General features: G+C 43.0%; 2 protein-coding genes across 2 annotated transcripts; both read right to left on the reverse strand.

The window, feature by feature from the left end:
• Window positions 1–1,231: 1,231 nt before the first annotated feature.
• On the reverse strand, window positions 1,232–16,901 carry LOC115169965 (angiopoietin-related protein 4-like). The gene is made up of 3 exons (XM_029726126.1): window positions 16,436–16,901; window positions 3,294–3,586; window positions 1,232–3,123 (listed from the first exon to the last, which is right to left on the reverse strand). Exons 1-3 carry the CDS (start codon window positions 16,498–16,500, stop codon window positions 2,939–2,941), a joined length of 543 nt encoding a protein of 180 aa, XP_029581986.1. The 5' UTR covers window positions 16,501–16,901; the 3' UTR covers window positions 1,232–2,938.
• Window positions 14,550–22,111, reverse strand: LOC115169964 (angiopoietin-related protein 4). Its single transcript, XM_029726124.1, has 7 exons — window positions 21,449–22,111; window positions 20,276–20,386; window positions 20,073–20,163; window positions 17,152–17,265; window positions 16,908–17,003; window positions 16,137–16,415; window positions 14,550–15,966 (listed from the first exon to the last, which is right to left on the reverse strand). Exons 1-7 carry the CDS (start codon window positions 21,965–21,967, stop codon window positions 15,782–15,784), a joined length of 1,395 nt encoding a protein of 464 aa, XP_029581984.1. The 5' UTR covers window positions 21,968–22,111; the 3' UTR covers window positions 14,550–15,781.
• Window positions 22,112–25,281: the final 3,170 nt, after the last annotated feature.

Here is a 25,281-nt window from a genome sequence, read left to right on the forward strand (position 1 = left end):
CTAGACTTGGTGCTCCGGTACCGCTTGCCGTGCGGTAGCAGAGAAAACAGTCCATGACTTGGGTGACTGGAGTCTTTGACTATTTTTTGGGCTTTCCTCTGACCCCGCCTAGTATATAGGTCCTGGATGGCAGGAAGCTTGGCCCCAGTGTGTGTATATATATGTGCGTGAGTGATGGGATGTGTAGACAATATAGACAGTATATGGATAGAATATGTAGTATATATGAAGAATAGTATATGTACAGCAATAGTTAAATAGGATAGGCCTTGACTAGAATACAGTATATACAAATGAAGTGGGTAAAACAGTATGTAAACGTTATTTAAAGTGACCAGTGTTTCATTATTAAAGTGACCAGTGTTCCATGACTATGTACATAGGGCAGCAGCCACTAAGGTTCATGGAAAAGTACCCGGGTGGTAACCGTCTAGTGACAGTGACTAAAGTAGTGGGTGGAGGCCAGCTAGTGGTGACTATTCAATTGTCTGTTGGCCTTGAGATAGAAACTGATTTTCAGTCTCTCGGTCCCAGCTTTGATGCACCTGCACTGACCTCGCCTTCTGCATGGTAGCAGGGTGAACAGGCCGTGGCTCAGGTAGCTGAGGTCCTTGATGATCTTCTGCATGATAGCAGGGTGAACAGGCCGTGGCTCAGGTAGCTGAGGTCCTTGATGATCTTCTGCATGGTAGCAGGGTGAACAGGCCGTGGCTCAGGTAGCTGAGGTCCTTGATGATCTTCTGCATGGTAGCAGGGTGAACAGGCCGTGGCTCAGGTAGCTGAGGTCCTTGATGATCTTCTGCATGGTAGCAGGGTGAACAGGCCGTGGCTCAGGTAGCTGAGGTCCTTGATGATCTTCTGCATGGTAGCAGGGTGAACAGGCCGTGGCTCAGGTAGCTGAGGTCCTTGATGATCTTCTGCATGGTAGCAGGGTGAACAGGCCGTGGCTCAGGTAGCTGAGGTCCTTGATGATCTTCTGCATGGTAGCAGGGTGAACAGGCCGTGGCTCAGGTAGCTGAGGTCCTTGATGATCTTCTGCATGGTAGCAGGGTGAACAGGCCGTGGTTCAGGTAGCTGAGGTCCTTGATGATCTTCTGCATGGTAGCAGGGTGAACAGGCCGTGGCTCAGGTAGCTGAGGTCCTTGATGATCTTCTTGGACTTCCTGTGACACCAGGTGCTGTAGATGTTCCGGATCGCAGGCAGTGTGCTCTGACTACTTCTCTTCTAGTCTTTTTATGAAACACATGTGTGTTGAAAAGGCCTAACCACTTGTATAATTTATTTGCATACACTTCAAACAGGCACACAGTGCATTTGGAAAGTATTCAGACCCCTTTTTCTACATTTTGTTAAGTTACAGCCTCATTCTAAAAAGGATTAAATTCCATTTTTTCCTCATCAATCTACACACAATATCCCATAATGACAAAGTGAAAATAGTTTTTTTTTACAAAAAAATCTATCAATCAAATGAATAATTGATGTGTGGGATTAACGTCTCCATCTCAACCAAAGATCTAAGTTATAGAATAGGACTAAATCAAATCAAACTTTAAATGGACTTTAAATAAAGTTTGATTTGATTTAGTCCTATTCTATAACTTAGAAATTAAAGCCAGACTTAGTCAGTGGCAAAAATGGAACTATCCAAGCAGAAGATACATATACTTCAAATGTTGATATTTGGTTGCGTTCACAAACAAACTCAACTCAGCATTGATGAATTTGCAAATCCTAAATATATATGAGTGATAAAGTATGGTCACATTTCATTTGCTCGGTTAAACCTACCCTTTGGAATGACTTCGATAGCAACAGTGACTCTATTTCATTTTTAAGTGGAGATTTTAACAGTTATTCTCACAATAGCACATTGGTAATAGTCAGTGACAAATATCATAGCTAGGCAGGGCTTGGATAAAACCATGGATGGGAGACCAAAGGGTAGCTATAGATCAATCACCCAGTAGGAGGTGCTGCCCAGCCTATAGTTTTTCTTTTTGATTAGTGGATAGAACATTAAAGTTCTGAGGATCTGTTTTAAAGGTACAAATTCAACATATTTTATACAAGGTTTGGCTTGGTTTAAATTTGGTTACCGTGAAGAGATAATACTGTCGTTGAAATTTCGTCCTCAAAACAACAGTTGATGACTTTTTCAAATCCAATGTATTTTCCACGTAGATTCCATGTCACAATACGTTGAGAATTAAGTTGAAACAACGTTGATTCAACCAGTTTGTGTCCACTGGGTTGTTAATTGTACTGTTTTTGAGTTGAATACTATGTTCATTTTACAGGTTTTGTTTCTTCGAGTTGGCTGCTATGTTCATTTGAGCGTTACTCCATTTTGGCCTTTGGCTGACTTCTGAATTGTTTCTCTCGCTGCATCAGTGTGTTTAATCAGACATCAGACAGCGAAAGGATTTTTCTTTAAATAATTCTTATTGGCTGGTTCGGGCCAAAGAGGGCAGTATTCAACCTCTGGTAGAGCTCTTGCATTCAGAAACCTCCGTCAGATGGGTCTTAACGTGAAAAATGCTTGGTTTCTTGCGACACAAAACATGTTGGAACTCACCTCATTCTGTTCCATTCATTAGTCCCAAGGCTGAGCGTTGCTTTTAAACAGTGATTAAGAGTGAGCTCATACCACAGCTTTGGTGAAACACTCTTGCTAACTTTCCACTGCTAGACTCACATGTTCATGTACTTCTTAACTTTTTAAACATTGTTCGGTTTTGTCTCTAGCTGAGAGACTGTAAGACTTTTGAAAAGTACGAGTTATTTTGGCTTTTATGATGGCCTTGGCTCTGTTGGAAGTCTCACTGGGTGAAGCCAGGACTGACTGGGTAGCTTACCCAATTCATCAGCTAACCACCTCTAACAGTGTTTCAGTTCAAGAGGAGAACATTTGCCAGAATGCTGAGCGTCTCTCCTCTATGACTTGTTCTCGATCACATCGGGGGCGATCATCATGATGGTGGTCTTCAGGGGATAGTAGTGACCACGCCAGGTCTTCCAGAAGACCCCCTGCTTCCTCTGATGCCTCTGCTTGGGAGGAGGGCTCATGAAGTAGCGGCCGTTCAGGTTGGAACGTCCACAGTTGCTGAACCACCAGCCACCTGGAGAAAGAGAGCAAACATCTGGTTAGATTGGCATTGGTGCTACATTCCCAATTTGAGTTATTGAGAGATAAACCTTAGACTAAAAAATCTTAAATCTTAGACTAAATAAATCTTAGATAGAATTCAGCCAAATAGTAACTTTGAACTTTGAAAAAGAGGAGACATACCAGAGAGGTGTTTGGCGCAGTTGGTGTCGCTCTTCTGGTCATTGTCTTGGTCGCGGGTGGAGAAGGGCAGGCCGGAGGCCTCGGTAGCCAGGGCGCTCTCCAGGTTGCCGTTGGAGGTCTCTTGGATGTGGAGGGCGTAGTGGCTCTCCTCCCCGCCCAGACGGATGGGGAACTGGATGGTCTCAGAATCACCCCTCCAGTCGGAGAACATGACGTTGAGGATGTTATCTGCATCTTTAGCCACGGCGCTCATCTTCTCAAGACCAAGCCAGAACTCACCTAGAGAGAGAGAGTTCTCAAAACAAAAACACAACACGGTTCACAAACTCTTTTGTCAAGACTTCGTACTTCAGACAGTCAGTATCAGTACATGTCATCAATGTCTGTGTTCTAACAGTGCTTTGGCCTTTCCCCTTCGCTGGCACAAATATCCTATTTATAAATGACTCATTCAACTAGAATAAGAGCCTCTAGTTTCATATCTCCAAAGCCTTGAACTTCAAACTGTTATGTCGGCCAGCAGCCAACATGGAACTTGTTTGTGAGCTATGGGGCATAAGTCCACCCTGCCTCTGACAACTCCACTTGTTTTCTACTGAGGGAATTCACACTTGTGTGTATGGAAGTGGGGGTTGGGTGGGTCCAAGCAGAAGTAGTCAAATATGACTGTTTTTAAAATATTATTTTGTAGGGACATTATTACATAACATGTTTACCTTTCACTTAATAACTAGGTCAGATGTTCAGGAATCAGGATACATCTGGTTTCCCTATCTGGGATCCCTATCATTGGCTTCTTCATTGTAGCTGGGTAATTATGCAAATATGGGAACTTCTATGTCCTCAGGGTCAATTTTGGGGATTTTCTAAAAAAATATATATGTTTTTATTTTTTAAGTTCACACTACATTCACCCCATATTTTTTTTCAACACCTCCCTATCAAGTATTTTAGCTACCTTTCAGATGCATTTTATACTTCAATTTCACTGTTTTGCCCTTGTCCCTGACGCAGACTTTTGAGCTTCTACTATGTTTTTCTATGAGAAAACATTAATAATCACACATTATGTAATGTTATCTCCTAGAGAAAGAGTCAATTAAATACAATCTATATCAATATTTATTGTGAGTATGCCCTTTATATTGTTATTTACACAAAATATACATGTCCTTTGGTAGTGGTGTCATTTCCACCACTAAGGGCAAATTTTATTGTCAGTCATTTCCAAACAGGCCACAATTTCTTTCATTTGTGGTAGAATTTTGATTTTTTAAATATATTTGATGTATTTAGTGTAAACCATATGCTAGCTGTAATACTAGCCAAAGCATTCTAAGCAGTCTGTCATTTGTCTCCAAAAACAGCAGAAGCGTCATTTCCACCATAGTCATTTCCATCACAAACTTAACTGTGATGGAAACGACAGAACGTGGTGGAAATGACAAGAATCCATTATGTTATTACTTTTTACTTTGTTTTTTAAATGTAGGCTTATTTAATCATGTTTTAAATTACTTTAATCTAGGAAATGCTCCAAGGTGTGCACAATTGGAAAACTTAAGTAGTATTTTTCTTTGTTTTTAGAAAATGCCACATAAAACAGCACAGAGGTCACAGACATAGAAACAAAATAAAAAATTATCCTATACGGTACCAGGACATCTGCTAAAAGACAGGGAGAGATACTGGAAGAAAAAAGAGAAGGGAGAAGTGATATCTATCTCTGAGTTTACAAAGTGAGAACAAAGAAGCAAGAGATGGCAATGGAAATGTAACAAACTGAATAGAAGACAGACTTTAAAGAGAACAGTGGAGACCTACTTATCAGGCAACACACCACCTTAGTCACCAGATGACCTGCAGCCAGAACATGAAGCCATCATACCTGTCACTAACTTACCTGCCCTGATGCACACCCTGATACCCCTTCCTCATCGTCTTCAACAGGAATGAGAAGTCGAATACTTGCTGGAAGGAAAAAGGTTCGAAGTGGTCGCTCAAAAACATAGAGATCTTTGCATGACAAATGTCAAACTTGATAACTTAACGGAAAACTGAGAAATACAAAAAAGATATGATCAACTGATGAAGAAAATGGAGAGACAAGATTTCCCAAAGACAAAGACAAAACAGAAAATGAAGGGAACGCCAAAGAACTTAAGAAGGATTTTATTGTTTCAAAATGTCATCATTGCAGAGTTAAAGCAAAAGTATAAAACAATGCGTAGTGCCAAGGACAAACAAGTGGCTTCAAAAATGCTCAGAGGCTACATCCTGAGAAAGTATGGCCTGGTCAAAGCTGCAAACAGAGAATTTGGATTTTCAGCAAAAGCATTGGAGGGCAAATGAAAACAGGCCAACTAGTCTTCAATACTCCAGGAAAAAGCAGTGTAACATAATTAGCACAGCCACAGAAGAGAAAATCACTAGATTCTATGAACGTGATGATCGCTGCCTGCACCTGCCCACCCGTCCAGTATCACTACTCTGGACGGTTCTGACTTAGAATATGTGGACAACTACAAATACCTAGGTGTCTGGTTAGACTGTAAACTCTCCTTCCAGACTCACATTAAGCATCTCCAATCCAAAGTTAAATCTAGAATTGGCTTCCTATTTTGCAACAAAGCATCCTTCACTCATGCTGCCAAACATACCCTCGTAAAACTGACCATCCTACCGATCCTCGACTTCGGCGATGTCATTTACAAAATAGCCTCCAATACCCTACTCAATAAACTGAATGCAGTCTATCACAGTGCCATCCGTTTTGACACCAAAGCCCCATACACTACCCACCACTGCGACCTGTACGCTCTCGTTGGTTGGCCCTCGCTTCATACTCGTCGCCAAACCCACTGGCTCCAGGTCATCTACAAGACCCTGCTAGGTAAAGTCCCCCCTTATCTCCGCTCACTGGTCACCATAGCAGCACCCACCTGTAGCACGCGCTCCAGCAGGTATATCTCTCTGGTCACCCCCAAAGCCAATTCCTCCTTTGGCCGTCTCTCCTTCCAGTTCTCTGCTGCCAATGACTGGAACGAACTACAAAAATCTCTGAAACTGGAAACACTTATCTCCCTCACTAGATTTAAGCACCAGCTGTCAGAGCAGCTCACAGATCACTGCACCTGTACATAGCCCATCTATAATTTAGCCCATACAACTACCTCTTCCCCTACTGTATTTATTTATTTTGCTCCTTTGCACCCCATTATTTCTATTTCTACTTTGCACTTTCTTCCACTGCAAATCTACCATTCCAGTGTTTTACTTGCTATATTGTATTTACTTTGCCATCATGGCCTTTTTTGCCTTTACCTCCCTTATCTCACCTCATTTGCTCACATTGTATATAGACTTATTTTTCTACTGTATTATTGACTGTATGTTTGTTTTACTCCATGTGTAACTCTGTGTTGTTGTATGTGTCGAACTGCTTTGCTTTATCTTGGCCAGGTCGCAATTGTAAATGAGAACTTGTTCTCAACTTGCCTACCTGGTTAAATAAAGGTGAAATATATATATATATATTTTTTTTTAAACAGTAGAGCAACAACAGGGAAAAAGGACACACTAATGAGGAACAAGAAAAAAAAAAGCAGAATCGCTTCTTGAATGGCACAATTAAGAACCTTTATCAGGATTTTAAGAGGGAATATTCAGAAATTAACATGTCCTACTATGAATTCTTTAAAATACGTATTTTTAGGTTGTCAAGCCAACAGTCCAGGATAGGGACACATGCCTCGGCAAAACCCACGCCAACCTCCAGTACATGGTGGATAAACTACAGTATCACAATGTGATCAGCTGCAGCAACAATGACAACCTTATTGAGTCTTTGTGCTGTGAGAACCTGAAGAAAGAGTGCATGTACACAGAGTGCTCCCTTTGCCAAGCCAAAGAGCTTAAACATCTGACTTTGATGCTGGTGAGCAGACATGGTGGTTTGAGTGGAAAAACTAAGCTGAAGAGAGAGAGAGAAGGAAAAACAAAGAGGGAAACATGGAGAAGTTCACTATACATTTGACAGTGAAAGAAAAGCTATGTGGCACACTACATATTCTACTGGAGGACTTTTCCAAAGGATTGAAAGAAGTTGGGGAAACACATGTACAACATTCCACACCAATACTCCAAACTGAGAGAATTAAAAGAGAATCTGCGGAAAGAGGAGATCATTGTGCATATTGACTTTGCAGAGAACTCAGGGGCGCAACTTTCACTGGGGACTGGGGGGGACATGTCCCCCTCACATTATGAAATTGCATTTTTGTCCCCTCCAGTTTTATAATTTGAATGTGATACAAAATGAGGCAACGGTGTGCTTTAGGACCATGCAGACACCTCTGAGCGGTCGGGTAGGATGTTTAGAGTGTTTATCCGACTGGATAAAACAAATTATAATAATTATTTCCCCCCCACTTCTAAAACCAAAGTTGTGCCACTGAGAAAACTACCTGTGTAAATACACCAGTGAAATCCAGGCAGTTCACTTTGGTGATTCTCACATGCAGGTGACCCTCCACACCTGTGTTGGACATACCACAAATGATACCGTTTCACTTTGCTCACCGAGCTCTTCTATGCGGATGACCCCTCTGCAATCTGGGCTCATCTCTCAAAAACACTGGCCTACTTCCTTGAGCTCTGGCCAATTTTGGAATCTTACTTTTTCTTAAATTAATTAAATTTTCTTCAATGGTTGTTGTTGAAAATGTTTGCAATAAAATATTGTTTTCATAAGTTTTTTTTACATAGATGTCATTTCCACCACACTTTGTCATTTCCATCACAACACATATTTTGAGGTAAATGAGTATATTATGTATAATTTACATTGATTGATTTGTTTTAGATAGGGAAATCATATGGTTGTTATCATAATCTCACAAAAAGGTTGGATGGAAATATCTTATTTTTTTTATGATGAATCAATTTTTTCAGCTGTCACAAAGGCAAGTTTATACATTCAGGCGTTGTGTTGAATTATTTATTTTAAGAAAACCTTAAAAAGCACTTAAAATAATATTCAATGCAAGTCAATGTACAAATATATAAGAAATGTGTTATAAAATAATTGTATGATAATTTCATTTTCAACAAAAATTGATGTTTAATGATGTGATGGAAATGTCTATGGCTGTCTGAGAAAAATGCCGAAAATATATCAATTCCTGAATAGTACGATCGCAGCCATTATCAGATATTATTTCTAGACAAATCAAAGACGATTATAATACTGGTAAAATGGTGTTTCAATAGATTGTAATTTCTGAAAGCTTGCCGGGCCAAAGTGCCTGAAGTTGCAGAATCACCCAGCTCTCCAGGTCTGTGAATGCTGAATGTTTGCAAATAAAGGGGCCTTATTGTGAAATAGGGTTTATCAGTAGTTGTAAACCTAAGAAAGATAAAGAGTTAATGTTGTGCCCTAGTCTGACCTGCCCGGAACAAAAGAGAGCTCCTTGCTTAGTAGTAAACATGACCTTTCTCCCAGTTCCCAAGCAGACTTCCCCCTCAGCTGCCTGGTCTACTGATTACATGTGCCTCTCCTCACATTCCACTACCCCCTCCACTCCTGCCTTCAATTTTCTCTTTCCTCCTTCTCCCCTCCTGTTTGACATACCTCCCACACGTGCATAGCAGCCCGTCAGTGACGTAGGAATGCATGGCCACTGCATGCACAGGGAATGCTCAGAGAGTACTATAGGGACAGCAGGCTCATAAAAACAAAAAAAACATATGTAAAATAGCTGTTTACACATGTGGAGCTTCAATTTCACACATGAAACCATATTTTCACATGTATTAAAGAATAATATGTTTTCACCTCACGTGAATTGCAGTTTCACATGTAAAATTTGAGGTTTCACATGTTAAAAACGTTCACATGTGAACATCGGATATGCAATTCCCCATGTGAAAGTGAGATTTTCACATGTGAAACTGCAAATTAGATGTTTTTACATGTATTTCACATGTGAAAATCTAATTTGCAATTTCCCATGTAACAAAACTCCACATGTGAAAATCTCACTTTCACATTTAGAATTGCAGATTAACATGTGGGGTTGAAATAATGTTATTTTCCTCACGTGAAAAGATGTTAACATGTTGCAGTAGAAATGTTCCCAAATGTGGAATTAGGGTGACCACAACACTTGAGGGTGCTGTTTTTGACCAACTCTCTCGCTATCTCTCTCAGAACGATCTTATTGACCCTAACCAGACAGACTTGAAGACATCCCAACCCGAGCACTCTGTTCCACTACCTCTGGTCTCTTGGCCCTCCCAACCCTGCGGGAGGGCAGCTACCGCTCAGCCCAGTCAAAGCTCTTCTCTGTCCTTGCACCCAAATAGTGGAACAAATTTCCCCTAACCTCTTTGAAGAGTACACTGCATGGTATGTACACTATGTACACATGGTAAGTATGTGGACACCCCTTCAAATGAGTGGATTTGGCTATTCCTGCCACACCGTTACTGAAAGGTGTATAAAATCAAGCACACAGCCATGCAATCTCAATAGACAAACATTGGCAGCAGAATGGCCCGAACTGAAGAGCTCAGTGACTTTCAATGTGGCACCGTCATAGGATCCCACCTTTTCAACAAGCCAGTTCATCAAATTTCTGCCCTGCTAGAGCTGCCCCGGTAAACTATAAGTGCTGTTGTGAAGTGAAAATGTCTAGGAGCAGCAACGGCTTTACTGCAAAGTGGTAGGCCACACAAGGTCACAGAACGGGACCGGCGATTGCTGAAACGCGAAGCGCATACAAATTCTGTCCGTCCTCGGTTGCAACACTCACTACCAGGTTCCAAACTGCCTCTGGAAGCAACGTCAGCACAAGAAGTGTTAGTTGTGAGCTTCATGAAATGGGTTTCAATGGTCGAGCAGCCACACACAATTGTATGATCAACATGCGCAATGCCAAGCGTTGTCTGGAATGGTGTAAAGCTCGCCACCATTGTACTCTGGAGAAGTGGTGAATCACTCTGGTGTGATGAATCACACTTCATCATCTGGCAGTCCGACAGATTAATCTGGGTTTGGCAGATGCCAGGATAACGCTATCTGCCCGAATGCATAGTGCCAACTGTAAAGTTTGGTGGAGGAGGAATAATGATCTCAGGCTGTTTTTCATGGTTCGGGCTAGGCCCCTTAGTTCCAGTAAAGGAAAATCTTAATGCTACAGCATACAATTATATTCTAGATGATTCTGTGCTTCCAACTTTGTGGCAACAGTTTGGGGAAGGCCCTTACCTGTTTCAGCATGACAATGCCTCCGTGCACAAAGCGAGGTCCATACATAAATGGTTTGTCGAGATCGGTGTGGAAGAACTTGACTGGCCTGCAGAGCCCTGACCTCAACCCCATCGAACACCTTTGGGATGAGTTGGAACGCCGACTGCGAGCCAGGTCTAATCACCCAATATCAATGCCTGACTTCACTAGTGCTCTTGTGGCTGAATGGAAGTAAGTCCCCGCAGCAATGTTCCAACATCTAGTGGAAAAACTTCCGAGAAGAGTGGAGGCTGTTATAGCAGCAAAGGGAGGACCAACTCCATATTAATGCCCATGATTTTGGAATGAGATGTTTGACTTTTGGCCATGTAGTGTATCTTAAATAACTCTCATCCTTCTCTGCACCCTCTCAGGGCTGGGTGTCCCAGGCTCTGCACACTCTTGGATTGCATCCTGCCTGGCAGACCGCACCTAGGAGAGCTGTGTTTTCTCTGTTTAGCTAGGCCAGGGTGTGATAGGTGGGTGGGCATTCTATGTTTTGTTTTCTATGATTTGGCCGGGTATGGTTTACAAACAGAGGCAGGTGTCTATCGTTGTCTCTGATTGGAAGCCATACTTAGGCAGCCTGTTTTTCCTTTGTTTTTTGTGGATAGTTGTTTTCCATTTTGTTGTAAGTACCTGACGGAACTGTCTGCTGTAATTTTTTGGTTTAATTTGTAAGTGTTCATTTCTTTCATTAAAACTCAAGATGAACATATTTCACGCTGCACCTTGGTCTACGCATTCTGACGCTTGTGACAGAACTACCCACCACAAGAAGTCCAAGCCACGTGCACTCTCCAGGAGGAGGAGCGGGACCAAGCAGTATGGCTCAGAGGAGTGGACCTGGGAGGAGATCCTAGATGGGGCAGGACCCTGGACAAGGCCTGGGGAGTATCGCCGTCCGCAATGGGAAATAGAAGCAGCGAAGGCAGAACGGCGATACAAGGAGGAACGGCTAGGCAAGCAACAGGAAGCCGAGAGGCAGCGGCAAAAAAAAATTGGGGGGGGGCACACGGGTAGATTGGCGAAGGCGAGGTTAAGACCTGAGCCAACTCCCCGTGCTTACCGTGGGGAGCGAGTGACCGAGCAAGCACCGTGTTATGAGGTGATACGCACTGTGTCGCCAGTGCGTACTCACAGCCCGGTGCGCTCGGTGCAAGCTCCTCACCGTTGCCGTGCTAGAGTTGGCCGGCAGCCAGGGAGAAGTGCACCGGCTCAACGTATCTGGCCTCCAGTGTGTCTCTTCAGCCCAGGTTATCCTGCGCCTGCTCCACGCACGGTACCCCTCATTCACCAGCACAGCCCAGTTTGTCCTGTACCAGCGCTCCGCCCTGCCGGGCTATAGTCAACATCGAGCCAGGACGGGTTGTGCCAGCCCTCAGCGCCAGACCTCCAGTAAGCCTCCAAGGCCCAGTATACCCTGTGCCTGCTCCGCGCACTCTCCCTCCAGTGCGTCTCCATAGCCCGGTACAGCCGGTGCCTGCTTTGAGCACGCGGTCCTCAGTGCGTCTCCCCAGTCTGGTGAGACCGGTTCCAGCTCCCCGTAGGAAGCCTCCAGTGATAATCAATGGTCCGAAGTCTCCAGTGATAATCCATAGCACGAAGCCTCCAGTGATGATCCATGGCCCGGAGCCTGTAGTGATAATCCATGGCACGGAGCCTCCAGTGATAATCCATGGCACAAAGCCTCCAGTGATGATCCATGGCCCGGAGCCTGTAGGGATGATACATGGCACAAAGCATCCAGTGGTAATCCATGGCCCGGAGCCTCCAGTGATGATCCATGGCACAAAGCCTCCAGTGATGATCCATGGCACGGAACCAGTAGTGATGATCCATGGCACGGAGCCTGCAGCGAAGGTCCCCAGTCCGGAACCTACAGAGACGCTCCTCAGCCCGGAGCCTCCAGCGACGCTCCTCAGCCCGGAGCCTCCAGCGACGCACCTCAACCCGGAGCCTCCAGCGACGCCCCTCAGCCCGGAGCCTCCAGCGACGCCCCTCAGCCCGGAGCCTCCAGCGACGCTCCCCAGTCCGGAGCCTCCAGCGACGCTCCGCCACCTGGAGTCTTCAGCGACGGTCCTCAGCCCGGAGTCTTCAGCGACGGTCCTCAGCCCGGAGTCTTCAGCGGCAGTCGGCAGTTCAGAGCCTCCGGCGCTGATCCACGGTCTGGTTCCTCCGGCGACACAGAAGCGGGGGGATCAGCGGGCGGTGTGGGGGCTACACCCCGAACCAGAGCCGCCGCCAATTATAGATGCCCACCCGGACCCTCCCCAATAGGTTCAGGTTTGCGGCTGGGAGTCCGCACCTTTGGGGGGGTGTACTGTCAGGCTCTGACTTAGGAGAGCTGTGTTTTCTCTGTTTAGCTAGGCCAGGGTGTGATAGGTGGGTGGGCATTCTATGTTTTGTTTTCTATGATTTGGCCGGGTATGGTTTCCAATCAGAGGCAGGTGTCTATCGTTGTCTCTGATTGGAAGCCATACTTAGGCAGCCTGTTTTTCCTTTGTTTTTTGTGGGTAGTTGTTTTCCGTTTTGTTGTAAGTACCTGACGGAACTGTCTGCTGTCATTTTTCTTTAATTTGTAAGTGTTCATTTCTTTCATTAAAACTCAAGATGAACATATTTCACGCTGCACCTTGGTCTACTCATTCTGACGCTTGTGACACGTACCCATTAATCAAATCAAATGTATTTATATAGCCCTTCTTACATCAGCTGATATCTCAAAGTGCTGTACAGAAACCCAGTCTAAAACCCCAAACAGCAAACAATGCAGGTGTAGAAGCACGGTGGCTAGGAAAAACCAAAACCTAGGAAGAAACCTAGAGAGGAACCAGGCTATGAGGGGTGGCCAGTCCTCTTCTGGCTGTGCCGGGTGGAGAATATAACAGAACATGGCCAAGCTGTTCAAATGTTTATAAATGACCAGCATGGTCAAATAACAATAATCACAGTAGTTGTCGAGGGTGCAACAAGTCAGCACCTCAAGACTAAATGTCAGTTGGCTTTTCATAGCCGATCATTGAGAGTATCTCTACCGCTCCTGCTGCCTCGTGCTTAGTTCAACTGTCGTATTCCATCAGAAGTGACAATATAAGCTTGTTTTACTCCAATGTTTGTAAACAAAGTAAATTTAAACAACCACTGTATTGCCTAAAAACATGATTAAAAGTACAATTTCTATATCATGCATGGTCAGTGTTAGCATCCATAGTTCTGTCGATGAATGAGAAATGTAACCTCTCTCAGATGAATAGACAGAGCTATGGATGTAACGACTGACCATCCACTATATCACAGTTATAGTTGTAACCATGTTTTGATGCATGATAGTGTTTGTTTACATTTACTTTGTTTACAAACGTTGGAATAAAACAAGCTTATATTCTGGGTTCTGATGGGATACGAGCTCATGAGGCATTTGTTTTATAAGTTATATTCTTCAAGAATCAATGGGTACAAATCATTAGTTTATGAGTCCAAAAATTGACGTAGCAACTCCTTATTGCCCCGTGAATAGAGTAATAGTGTTATTATATTGTGCAATCTTTTAGTGAGTGAGCTACTTTTGTTGCATTAATATCAAGCAAAACTTCTGCAGTCAAAAACAAAATTCTTATAGCAAACAAAAATAATGATATTAAAAGCAAAACACAAACTCAAAAGTAACATATTGCAAGGTCGGTCCCAGGATGAGGGACTAGATGTAGCTGGAAGTGGTGAACATGTGAAAAGGGGAGGGGGAAAAAAATTCACGAGGGAAAAACACTACATGTGAATCTTCACACATGTCCGTTAAAAAAAATATATAGTTATATATTTCACGTGTCCGACAACCACGTGATTTCTTCATGTGGTCTTTTTGTAAGGGATTTGATACTCAATTCTGGTCATTGGCTCACTTCTGGATTGTATTTCCAGTTGCATCAGTGTGTTTGATCAGAGACCAGACAGAGAATTGGCTGTTTCATGCCAAAGATCATTTTCATTGGCTGGTTCATGCCAAAGATCAGTTTATTTTCTCTTAAAAAAACAGCAATTTTACACAACTAGAAAACATGAAACAGACAATATAAATTACAAACAGGCGATAGCAGAAATATATAACGATTCTTTACAACTTATAAATAAAGAAGGCAAAAAAAACCTCAAGTCATCAACAAGAACACTATAGAATTTTACAACAAGTTACAGTCAAGGTTCTGAAGAGACAGTCGACATTCATTCATCATACACTAGACAGAAATAGATGACTCTGGTCATTTTAAGGACAGTCAATGTGACTGAAGGGTAAAAAATCTCCACGAGAACACAACAGTGGAGCGTGAGCTTACTTTGATTCAAAATAAAACTGCAGGAAAAGTAGTGTTACATTGTACAGAAGCTGGATTGATGTTTGTTACATAGAATAACTTTAAATTTAGACAATGAAACCACCATTGTTGAAAAATACTTCACACACGTTCTATCTCATTACATCCTGTAATTCTGTAATTATAGTTTACAGTGATTATTTCTTTACATAATGCCTTTGGATAGCTAATGGCATTACTTTCATGTGGAAAAACAACAAATTGTTTCAGTCACCATTTGGTCCATACAATCGGATTAAGAAACTCTCTAGAGCAGCCCCACTGGTACAACTACAGTGTTCATGCTGACAAAACTTTGCTCTAGCTAGAAATCCTGTTAAAACTCTGGGAGAGCTCTTGCATTCAGAAACCACTGTCAGATAGGTCTTAACGTGGAAAATGCTTGGTTTCTTGCAACACAAAACACGTTGGAACTCGCCTCATTCTGTTCCATTCATTGATGCCGTCTGAGAGGCCCAGCGTTGCTTTAAACAGTGATTAAGAGTGAGCTCATACCACAGCTGTGGTGAAACACCCTTGCTAACTTTCCACTGTTAGATTCACATGTACATGTACTTCTTAACATCTTAAAGATACATTTATTCATTGTTCGGTTGTGTATCTAGCTGAGAGACTGTAAGACTTTTGAAAAACAGAGAATTGGAAACATGGAGCCCATTCAAGTACGAGTTATTTTGGTTTTGATAATGGCCTTGGCTCTGTTGAAGTCTCACTGGGTGAAGCCAGGACTGACTGTGTAGCTTACCCAATTCATCAGCTAACCACCTCTAACAGTGTTTCAGTTCAAGAGGAGAAAATTTGCCAGAATGCTGAGCGTCTCTCCTCTATGACTTGTTCTCGATCACAGCGGGGGCGATCATCATGATGGTGGTCTTCAGGGGATAGTAGTGACCACGCCAGGTCTTCCAGAAGACCCCCTGCTTCCTCTGATGCCTCTGCTTGGGAGGAGGGCTCATGAAGTAGCGGCCGTTCAGGTTGGAACGTCCACAGTTGCTGAACCACCAGCCACCTGGAGAAAGAGAGCAAACATCTGGTTAGATTGGCATTGGTGCTACATTCCCAATTTGAGTTATTGAGAGATAAACCTTAGACTAAAAAATCTTAAATCTTAGAATAAATAAATCTTAGATAGAATTCAACCAAATAGTAACTTTGAACTTTGAAAAAGAGGAGATGTACCAGAGAGGTGTTTGGCGCAGTTGGTGTCGCTCTTCTGGTCATTGTCTTGGTCGCGGGTGGAGAAGGGCAGGCCGGAGGCCTCGGTAGCCAGGGCGCTCTCCAGGTTGCCGTTGGAGGTCTCTTGGATGTGGAGGGCGTAGTGGCTCTCCTCCCCGCCCAGACGGATGGGGTACTGGATGGTCTCAGAATCACCCCTCCAGTCGGAGAACTTAACCTTGAGGATGTAGTCTATGTCTTTAGCCACGGCGCTCATCTTCTCAAGACCAAGCCAGAACTCACCTAGAGAGAGAGAGAGAGAGAGAGAGATCAAAGGAGTTAAAACCTGATCAGTGACTGTGGTAGCATGTGCAAAGTCTGCATACATGTGTCCAGATATCTCAGTGTCTTCGTTAATTTAAAGGATCTGACCGTAACAGGGCTGGTAATCACTTAATCTAATTTAACAGGAATAGACCATGCGATTTGGTCACTTCTGGCACCTAAAGCCACCAGGGACATTAAAGCTGGAGATTAGATGGTTGTTTATGCCAAACCTGCCATATCAAGATCCATCTGATCCCTCGATCTTGATATCTACAATCCTGTTTTAGTGTTAGTATCACTGCTTGTTAATCAAACTGAACTGGGAGGTTTCGGGTCAAGAGCTCTGCGCTGTACTGTTCTATGCTGTGGATGTGGGTGGTACTGTCCGAACCTCGGTGTGACCTCGCTAGCTAGCTCCAGAGGAATTTATTGAGGGAGATGATAAAAGACAACAGAGGATATATTTACCATTCAGAATGCCAAAGCCGCTCTGGTAGGCCTGCCATAGCTGGTCAAAGTCAACTGAGCCATCCTGGCGCCTCTGGATCACAGTCCAGCCACCTTCTGTAGAGAGGAAAGAGAAAGAGCAGTGGGATTAGTCTTTTTTTTTACTACTGACAACTGTCATACATGTCTGGATACAATATGTTCATAAACTAAGCTATAGGGTAACCTTATACAGTGAGCCAAAATCCTGGCTAACTCCACTTACCGGTTGTCATTTCGCAGAAGACTTCAAAGGATTGGGAGTTTAATGGCTGAATGGTGTACACTCCGCTGGCCGTCTCGCCTCTCAGGAACAGCTCATGGCAGTCTGAGGCCATCTCTGAAAAAAACAAAAACACAACACGGTTCACAAACTGTTCTCCCACACGTCGTATCTCAAGACAGTATCAGTATACGTCGTCAAGGTCTGTGTTCTAACAGTGCCTTGGCCTTTCCCCTTCGCTGGCACAAATATTCTATTTATAAATGACTCATTCAACTAGAAAACAAAAACTCTGGTTTCTTATCTCAAGCGCCTTGAACAGCAGCCAACATAGAGCTTGTTTGTGAGCTATGGGGCAAAAGTCCACCCTGCCTCTGACAACTCCACTTGTTTTCTACTGAGGGAATTCACACTTGTGTGTATGGAAGTGGGGGTTGGGTGGGTCCAAGCAGAAGTAGTCAAATATGACTGTTTTTAAAACATTATTTTGTAGGGACATTATTGCATAACATGTTTACCTTTCACTTAATAACTAGGTCAGATGTTCAGGAATCAGGATACATCTGTTTTCCCTATCTGGGATCCCTATCATTGGCTTCTTCATTGTAGCTCTCCAGGTCTGTGAATGCTGAATGTTTGCACATAAAGAGGCCTTATCTTGAAGTGGGTTTATTAGTCATTGTAAACCTAGCAAAGCTCAAGAGTTAATGTGTTGTCTAGTCTGACCTGCCAAAAGAGAGCTTAGTAGCGATTGGTTGCTGTGCACATGAGGTAGAATGAGATAGAAACAGCCAGGCAGCATCAACAAAAGGTATGGGGGGCCCAGTGGCTGTCATGTGCCTGATGAGGCATGAGATGGTGCACACCCTTAATATTTTCCAGAAAAGGGTTCAAGTTTATATGATGCCGACTTGATAGATACTGCATACGTTCATCGGCTATGATGCTCTTTATCAGCACCAATCGCCTAAATAAATATTTTAATTGAATTGGAGCCAATCAATCGATATTGGTTTTGGTTTGATTGATATTGATTTGACTTGGTTGATATTGAACAAACATAAGAGCAGACCACGGGACCCCAATGCATCACTCTTCTGAAATAACCCTTTCGGGGCGAAGCATGAACTCTATTGATTAGCGGTGCGTGGTTGTGGTCGCAGTTTGCCTTGGGGTCAGGGGTTCCTCTCAACTTTGGCACACTTCTCATTCATCTACGGCCGGAGAAGCAGGGGTCTACAGGGATGGGGAGCGGGGAAGGAGGGATGGAGGAGGGGAGAAGAGGGACTTTTGACTACTCTGATAGATCTGGGGGAAAGGTTGCACATTCTTGAGGGATGTACCACTGTTTTATGGCAAGAGGGAAAAATGGGAGGGCTGGAAGGAGCAAGGAGGTATGCAGCCAGTGCCTTCAAAACAACAAAGGATGTGTGTACAAAGTTCACCAGACTAAATTAAACCGCCTCCTTTTCCTTGATTTCTTTCATAACTTTTTCTGGCTCTGGGCCAAATGACCTAATCTGAGGAACATACACTCTTAATAAAAAGGGTTCCAAAAGGGTTCTTCGGCTGTCCCTATAGAAAAACCTTTAATGTTCCAGGTAGAACTCTTTTGGGTTCTATGTAGAACCCTCTGTGTAAAGGGTTCTACATGGAACTCAAAAGGGTTCTACCTGGAATCAAAAGGGTTCTCCTGGAACCAAAAAGGGTTCTTCAGAGGGTTCTCCTATGGGGACAGCCGAACAACCCTTTTAGGTTCTAAATTTGCAAAAAGTCCCCCTCCTCCGCCCCAAGCTCCATCAGATTTGTGAGTTATCCCCCTGTGCTGGGGCTGTGACCCTGAGTTAACACAGTCCGAGACAGCTGAACTATTACCCAATTGGAGTTCTGCCAGATAACTTGTTTCTTTTACAGAATTTCTGAAATCCTGCTGACGTCAGAATTTGCTGTGAGACGACTCATTGTGTTCTGCTGGGTGACTGCATCTCACAATTCTGGGCCTGTAGGTTCACCTTTCACCTACTCCCTCAGCGGCTCTCAGACAGTGGGAAATAGTGTAAAACCCACTATTTAGATAGAACCACAAGTCATGTTGCTTTTGATTGAGAGAGCGATAATTTACTTGTTTAACAGGAAATATACTGAAATGTTACTTTCTTTTTCAATCAACTCTGAGTAGGTCAATCACATATCTGACCAACTTCCATAAAGTGACATGGTTCGCATAGGTCACATTCAGAGTTAAAACATGACTCACATATCCTGTAAAGGCCAATTGATTCATTCATATCCCTTAATGTTAACTTTTTAGTGAGACCATACCCTAGCTGAAGCACTAAAAATGAACTTGCCATGAGTTAATCATTGTTCCATTGCCAGAAATCCTTTTCCCTACTTGGCCATGATCAAGCTCCATACAGCACTGACGAAAACCCACATTATGAGCTGGCCACAGTAGTACAGTTCAGATGTTAACAGCTGTCTGGTTTGGGTGTAGGTTGAGGACATCATGATCACTTTTACAATTACTGTACTACTGCATTACGTAAGACAGTGTGTAACCTAACTCCATTGCCACTTCCCACTGTGATCTTTTTCTTTATACTGTGAATATATGATATTTTCTGTGAACCCAATGAAACATTTCCTTCAGACAAGTAATGTACATGTTCAGTCATTGGTTGGTGCATTAATTGGCATGGCCAATCACATGTCCGTCATGTTTCGCGGGCTTTGGGCGGATAGATGCGAGCGGGCAATTAACTGATAATTACAGTCAATTCTTCACGTCATTTAGAGGGAAGTCCAGTTAAATTTGATGTTTTAAGCCTCTTATTGTCTCAAAGGAGATGGCATGGGAGGTCAGTATTTGTCTGGGCGTCAATTTAAACAGCGGATTTGACATGAAGCTTGGCTTTACTTACCGATGGGTGAGTCGCGCTGCTCAATGCTGCCATTTTGAACGGCCTCTTCTGGTTTCCGCCTGAATGCTGGTCTCTCTTTTTTCAGCTGAATCTGAGTGAGCAAGGAAAACGACGTTTTTAAATCATTCATAATACATAATAGCCTCATGAATTGTTTACATAATTATACATGGGTCAGTGATATTTCACAGAATGTTTCATACCTGGTGTTGCAGGGTCCTGATGCGCACATTCTGCTTTTCAAGTTTATCTTGCTGGAGTTGGATTCTGTTGACCAGGTCGTCAATACGTTTATTCTGAGCTTCCAGCATCCACTGAAAGAAAACAGACAGGTACCCTGTTAGTCTTTCTCCTCTGACATCATTTTAAGTAGCCTAGGTTTCTTATAATTTAGGAATAGCCCACCACCAAAGCCGATATTGTGATCTGTGTTTTTTTTAGACTATAACATATAACGTAACGTTAGACTACTATGTGCTTGTACTTTGAATGGGGCCGCATTTCACATAGCCTATCCGAGCACATTCAACAGCTTTTGTCATTTCCAACCCGGTAGTTTGGTTACATAATAACGCGTGGGTTTCCATCCCACAAAAAAAGTCAATGTCAGAACAAGAAATTATATTTTTTACTTTTCAGGTGCTATAGCAGCTCCACGTGATCTTTAAATCAAGAGTGACATTTTCCTCAACTGGGCTATGTTCAAAATATCATGGTTTAAAAATCATGCACACATTCTGAAACGAATACGTGCAGTTCCTTTGTCTGGCCAACGTTTAGCACGTAGTCCACGCACTCCAGCACAATAAACACACCTACTGGCATGCCTTCAGACAGTGCTTCAGGCTGAATATCTTTAAATCCCTTTTGGTCAATGTAAATAATCCCAGACCAACTGTTCTTGTCCCCCTCCAGTTGTTCCTCTGAACATCAGCAAATGGGCCATTTGCCAAACTATTATGCATGACTACTGTAGGAGAAAGTATAATACTAGTAGCCTACTGTATTACACATTACTTAATGTTAATCAATTAATCTATTTGCTGTGGTGTTTTGTCATGTTATCGCAGTAAATTAATAGTAAATGAATATGCCAGGCTGCTCACTGCAAAAAGCATTGTATGGTAATGCCTTCATACAACTGAAGCAATCAGAATTGTAGTGATCAGAAATTAATGGATACAATGGCAACTGCAGAGAAGTAAACTCACAAAGGGGGAGACATGCATCAGTTAGCTTACAGTCTGTCTTGTCACTAATCACTTTCTAGCTCAAGTCATTTGCTTCCCTTCCTTCACACCAAATGCACAATTGTATCATAGCTTATTTTCCAAACACAATGAATGACCAAATAGAGTCATGGATTCCCTCCTTACCTGAATGATGTGTGCATCGCTGTAGTTGCCTGCGTTGCCCATGTTCATGTCGGGCAGCCCCTCTCCCTGCAGCATGCCATCCATCTTCTCCTCCAGCTTGTTCATCCTCTCATCCACCCTCTTCCTCTCCTGCTGCATCTCCTCTGTCTTCTCCCTCAGCTCGGCCGTCTCGTTGAGCACCTGGACCTCCATGTCCTCCAGCCCCCGGGCCTTGGCCTTCAACACCTCGCCCTCCGCCTGCAGCCTCTGGCTCTCCTTGCCCAGGTCCGCTGCAGTGCCGTTGAAGACCTTCAGCTTGGCAGTGATGTCCCTCATCTGGCCCTTGGTTTTGTCCACATGCTCCTTGAGGCCTTGGCCTAGCTGGAGCAGGCCATGGGCGATCACATTCACGTCGTCCCACGCTGCATACTGCATCCTCTTCTCCTTCCTGCTGGTGGCCGAGCCTCTCCTCTCGAAGGGGTTGCCGGTGGCCATCAGAATGACCAGGCACAGAGTCAGGGTTGCTAGTGTTGTCTTCATTGTTGCCTGCTTTCCTTTGTTTGTTCGTTGGCTCTGGTTCTTTGGTCGTTTTTTTTGTCAGGTGGTTTGCAGAAGCACCCTTCTCTTCCCAGTTCGTTGCTTGAGCTCAAGATCCTACCTCTCTGTGCTGAGCACTTTGGTTTTATACTTTCAGAGCCCTTCAACTGGCTGATCTGATTGGCTGGCCGAGCAGAGGGGGGAGTGCTGCTCTCAGGTTTCTCCCCCGCTCAGTTAACTCTTTATGTCAAGCAAAGGCGTGAGAGGGGAGCATGGGATGTAACAATGAAGCCAATTTCATCACTACCTGTAAAATACAGTAAACAAAGAGATTTCAGTCAAATTATTGCAGATTGACATGCACAGCTGTACAATAAAAGACAGCTTTATGTGCAAACACATCTAACTACTGTCACCATAATATTTCTACTATCACTATACTGTTTCTATCATTCAGTACCCATTCAGAATCACACAGCTGTATGGTAAAGGATGGATTAACACACTTTTGTGTGATAAACATGATGACGTAACAAAGAAATGGTTGATATCACTTCAAACAAGAGAGGAAAGCCTATGCTGATTTGATACCTGTTACTTTGCTGTTGATAATATTATTGTTATGGTGTGATAATGCTATGATAACGTTACGGTGTGACAATGCTGTGATAACGGCATGGCGCGATAATGCTGCGGCAACGCCACAGCGCGATAATGTTGTGATAATGTTGTGACAACGCTATGACGCGACAACGTTGCGATAATGATAGGATAACGGCGCAGAGGGATAATGTTACGATAACGTTAGTGTTATAATGCTGCGATAATGTTATGGTGTGATAATATTATGACAGTGTTATGGTGTGACTTGAACATAATATAAAAATGACACAAGTTACCATTACTTTCTATAAAGAGGTTAGGTAGTTATTACAGGTAAAGCTAAGTGTATGTTATTTTCCGAAACGCTTACAAATCAGATTATTTATGTGTATGTACATTGGATGGTGCCCACATTGATCGTGCCCCCGCTTATAAATATTTTGGCATCTGGATTGACGAAAAGCTATGTTTCAAAAAGAATATTGATGAGTTAGTTAAGAATGAAAATGGGCTTCCTTTAAGGATTGGCCCCTTTTAATCAAATTTCACCTAAAATGACATACCCAAAACTAACTGCCTGTAGCTCAGGCCCTGAAGCAAGGATATGCATATTATAGGTACCGTTTGTGGAAATGTGAAAGGAATGTAGGAGAATATAGCACATTAGATCTGGTAAAAGATAATACAAAGAAAAAAACTAATGTTTTTTTGTATTTTTTGTACCATCATCTTTGAAATGCAAGAGAAAGGCCATAATGTATTATTCCAGCCCATGTGCAATTTAGATTTTGGCTACTAGATGGCAGCAGTGTATGTGCAACGTTTCAGACTTATCCAATGAACAATTGCATTTCTTTTCAAAATGTTGTATCAAGACCGCCCAAATGTGCCTAATTTGTTTATTAATAACTTTTCATGTTCGAAACTGTGCACTTTTCTCAAACAATAGAATGGTATTATTTCACTGTAACAGCTACTGTAAACTGGACAGTGCAGTTAGATTAACAAGAATTTAAGCTTTCTGCCAATATCAGATATGTCTATGTCCTGGGAAAGGTTCTTGTTACTTACAATCTCGTGCTAATCGCATTAGCCTACGTTAGCTCAACTGTCCCACAGGGGACCCACCAATCCCGAAGAATATAACTCTATAGAGAACCCTTCGATCTCCACTGAGTCAGGGATGCTTAACCTTCAATCTCCACTGAGTCAGGGATGCTTAACCTTCAATCTCCACTGAGTCAGGGATGCTTAACCTTCAATCTCCATTGAGTCAGGGATGCTTAACTCTGGAGATCCCTTCGATCTCCACTGAGTCAGGGAAGGATGACTCTGAGTCAGGGAAGGATAACTCTGGAGATCACTTCGATCTCCACTGAGTCAGGGAAGGATAACTCTGGAGATCCCTTCGATCTCCACTGAGTCAGGGAAGGATGACTCTGAGTCAGGGAAGGATAACTCTGGAGATCCCTTCGATCTCCACTGAGTCAGGGAAGGATAACTCTGGAGATCACTTCGATCTCCACTGAGTCAGGGAAGGATGACTCTGGAGATCCCTTCGATCTCCACTGAGTCAGGGAAGGATGACTCTGGAGATCACTTCGATCTCCACTGAGTCAGGGAAGGATGACTCTGAGTCAGGGAAGGATGACTCTGGAGATCCCTTCGATCTCCACTGAGTCAGGGAAAGATGACTCTGGAGATCACTTCGATCTCCACTGAGTCAGGGAAGGATGACTCTGAGTCAGGGAAGGATGACTCTGAGTCAGGGAAGGATAACTCTGGAGATCACTTCGATCTCCACTGAGTCAGGGAAGGATAACTCTATAGAGATCCCTTCGAATTCCACTGAGTTCGTTAATTCTGCTTTTAGTTTTTTAGCACCTTGTGGAATAATCTAAAACTGGATTATTTGTTGCCTCGAGGACAATTCATAACATGAAACTTTACTTTTTGTCAATCCAGATGCCCAAATATTTATTATGGACTATTGAGGACCTTTTTACTGAAGAATGTGTTTGTTTTCTATGATTGTGTTTTGTATCTCTGTTTTGCTTTTCGTAGCGCATTGATGTGTATATTTTGGTGAATATTTCTTTAATTACAGCACTCTTCTGTAAAAGAGACCTTGGTCTCAGCATGATAAAGGGTTTTTGATAAATCAGTGGGCCGCATTCATTTACACAAGGCTTTAATAGCTCAAAACGTTACATTGCATATAAATGTGCATAGCTAATAATTTGACAAAATATGTCCAGTGTGTGAATAAACATTCTGTCTTGCGTCCTCCATAAAGAAAAATAACTGATTGTACTTAGTTAAATGAAGTCCAGTCAGGTCTATAATTATTGGCACCCTTGATAAAGATGAGCAAAACATGTATAATACAAATACTGAGCTATATTGTATGCTAAAAAATATATATTTTCATGTAATCTGACCATAATACCGGTTCCAATCCAAGTGCCAATGCCGCTTATCAAACTCCAGGCAGTGCTGTGGTCAAATGACTGAAAATAGATATCTTTGGCCACAGACACCAGTGGTGGGTTTGGATTTGAAAAACAGAATCATATGCAGCATACCTCATATGGTAAAATATGGTGGTGGATCTTTGATGTTATGGGGCTACTTTGCTTCCACTGGTCATGGGGCCCTTGTAAAGGTTTTGCCAATAATTATGTACCTGACTGAACTTCTTAATAAACTGAATA

This window comes from Salmo trutta, chromosome 31 (assembly GCF_901001165.1).
Source record: "Salmo trutta chromosome 31, fSalTru1.1, whole genome shotgun sequence".
Lineage (NCBI taxonomy): Eukaryota > Metazoa > Chordata > Actinopteri > Salmoniformes > Salmonidae > Salmo > Salmo trutta.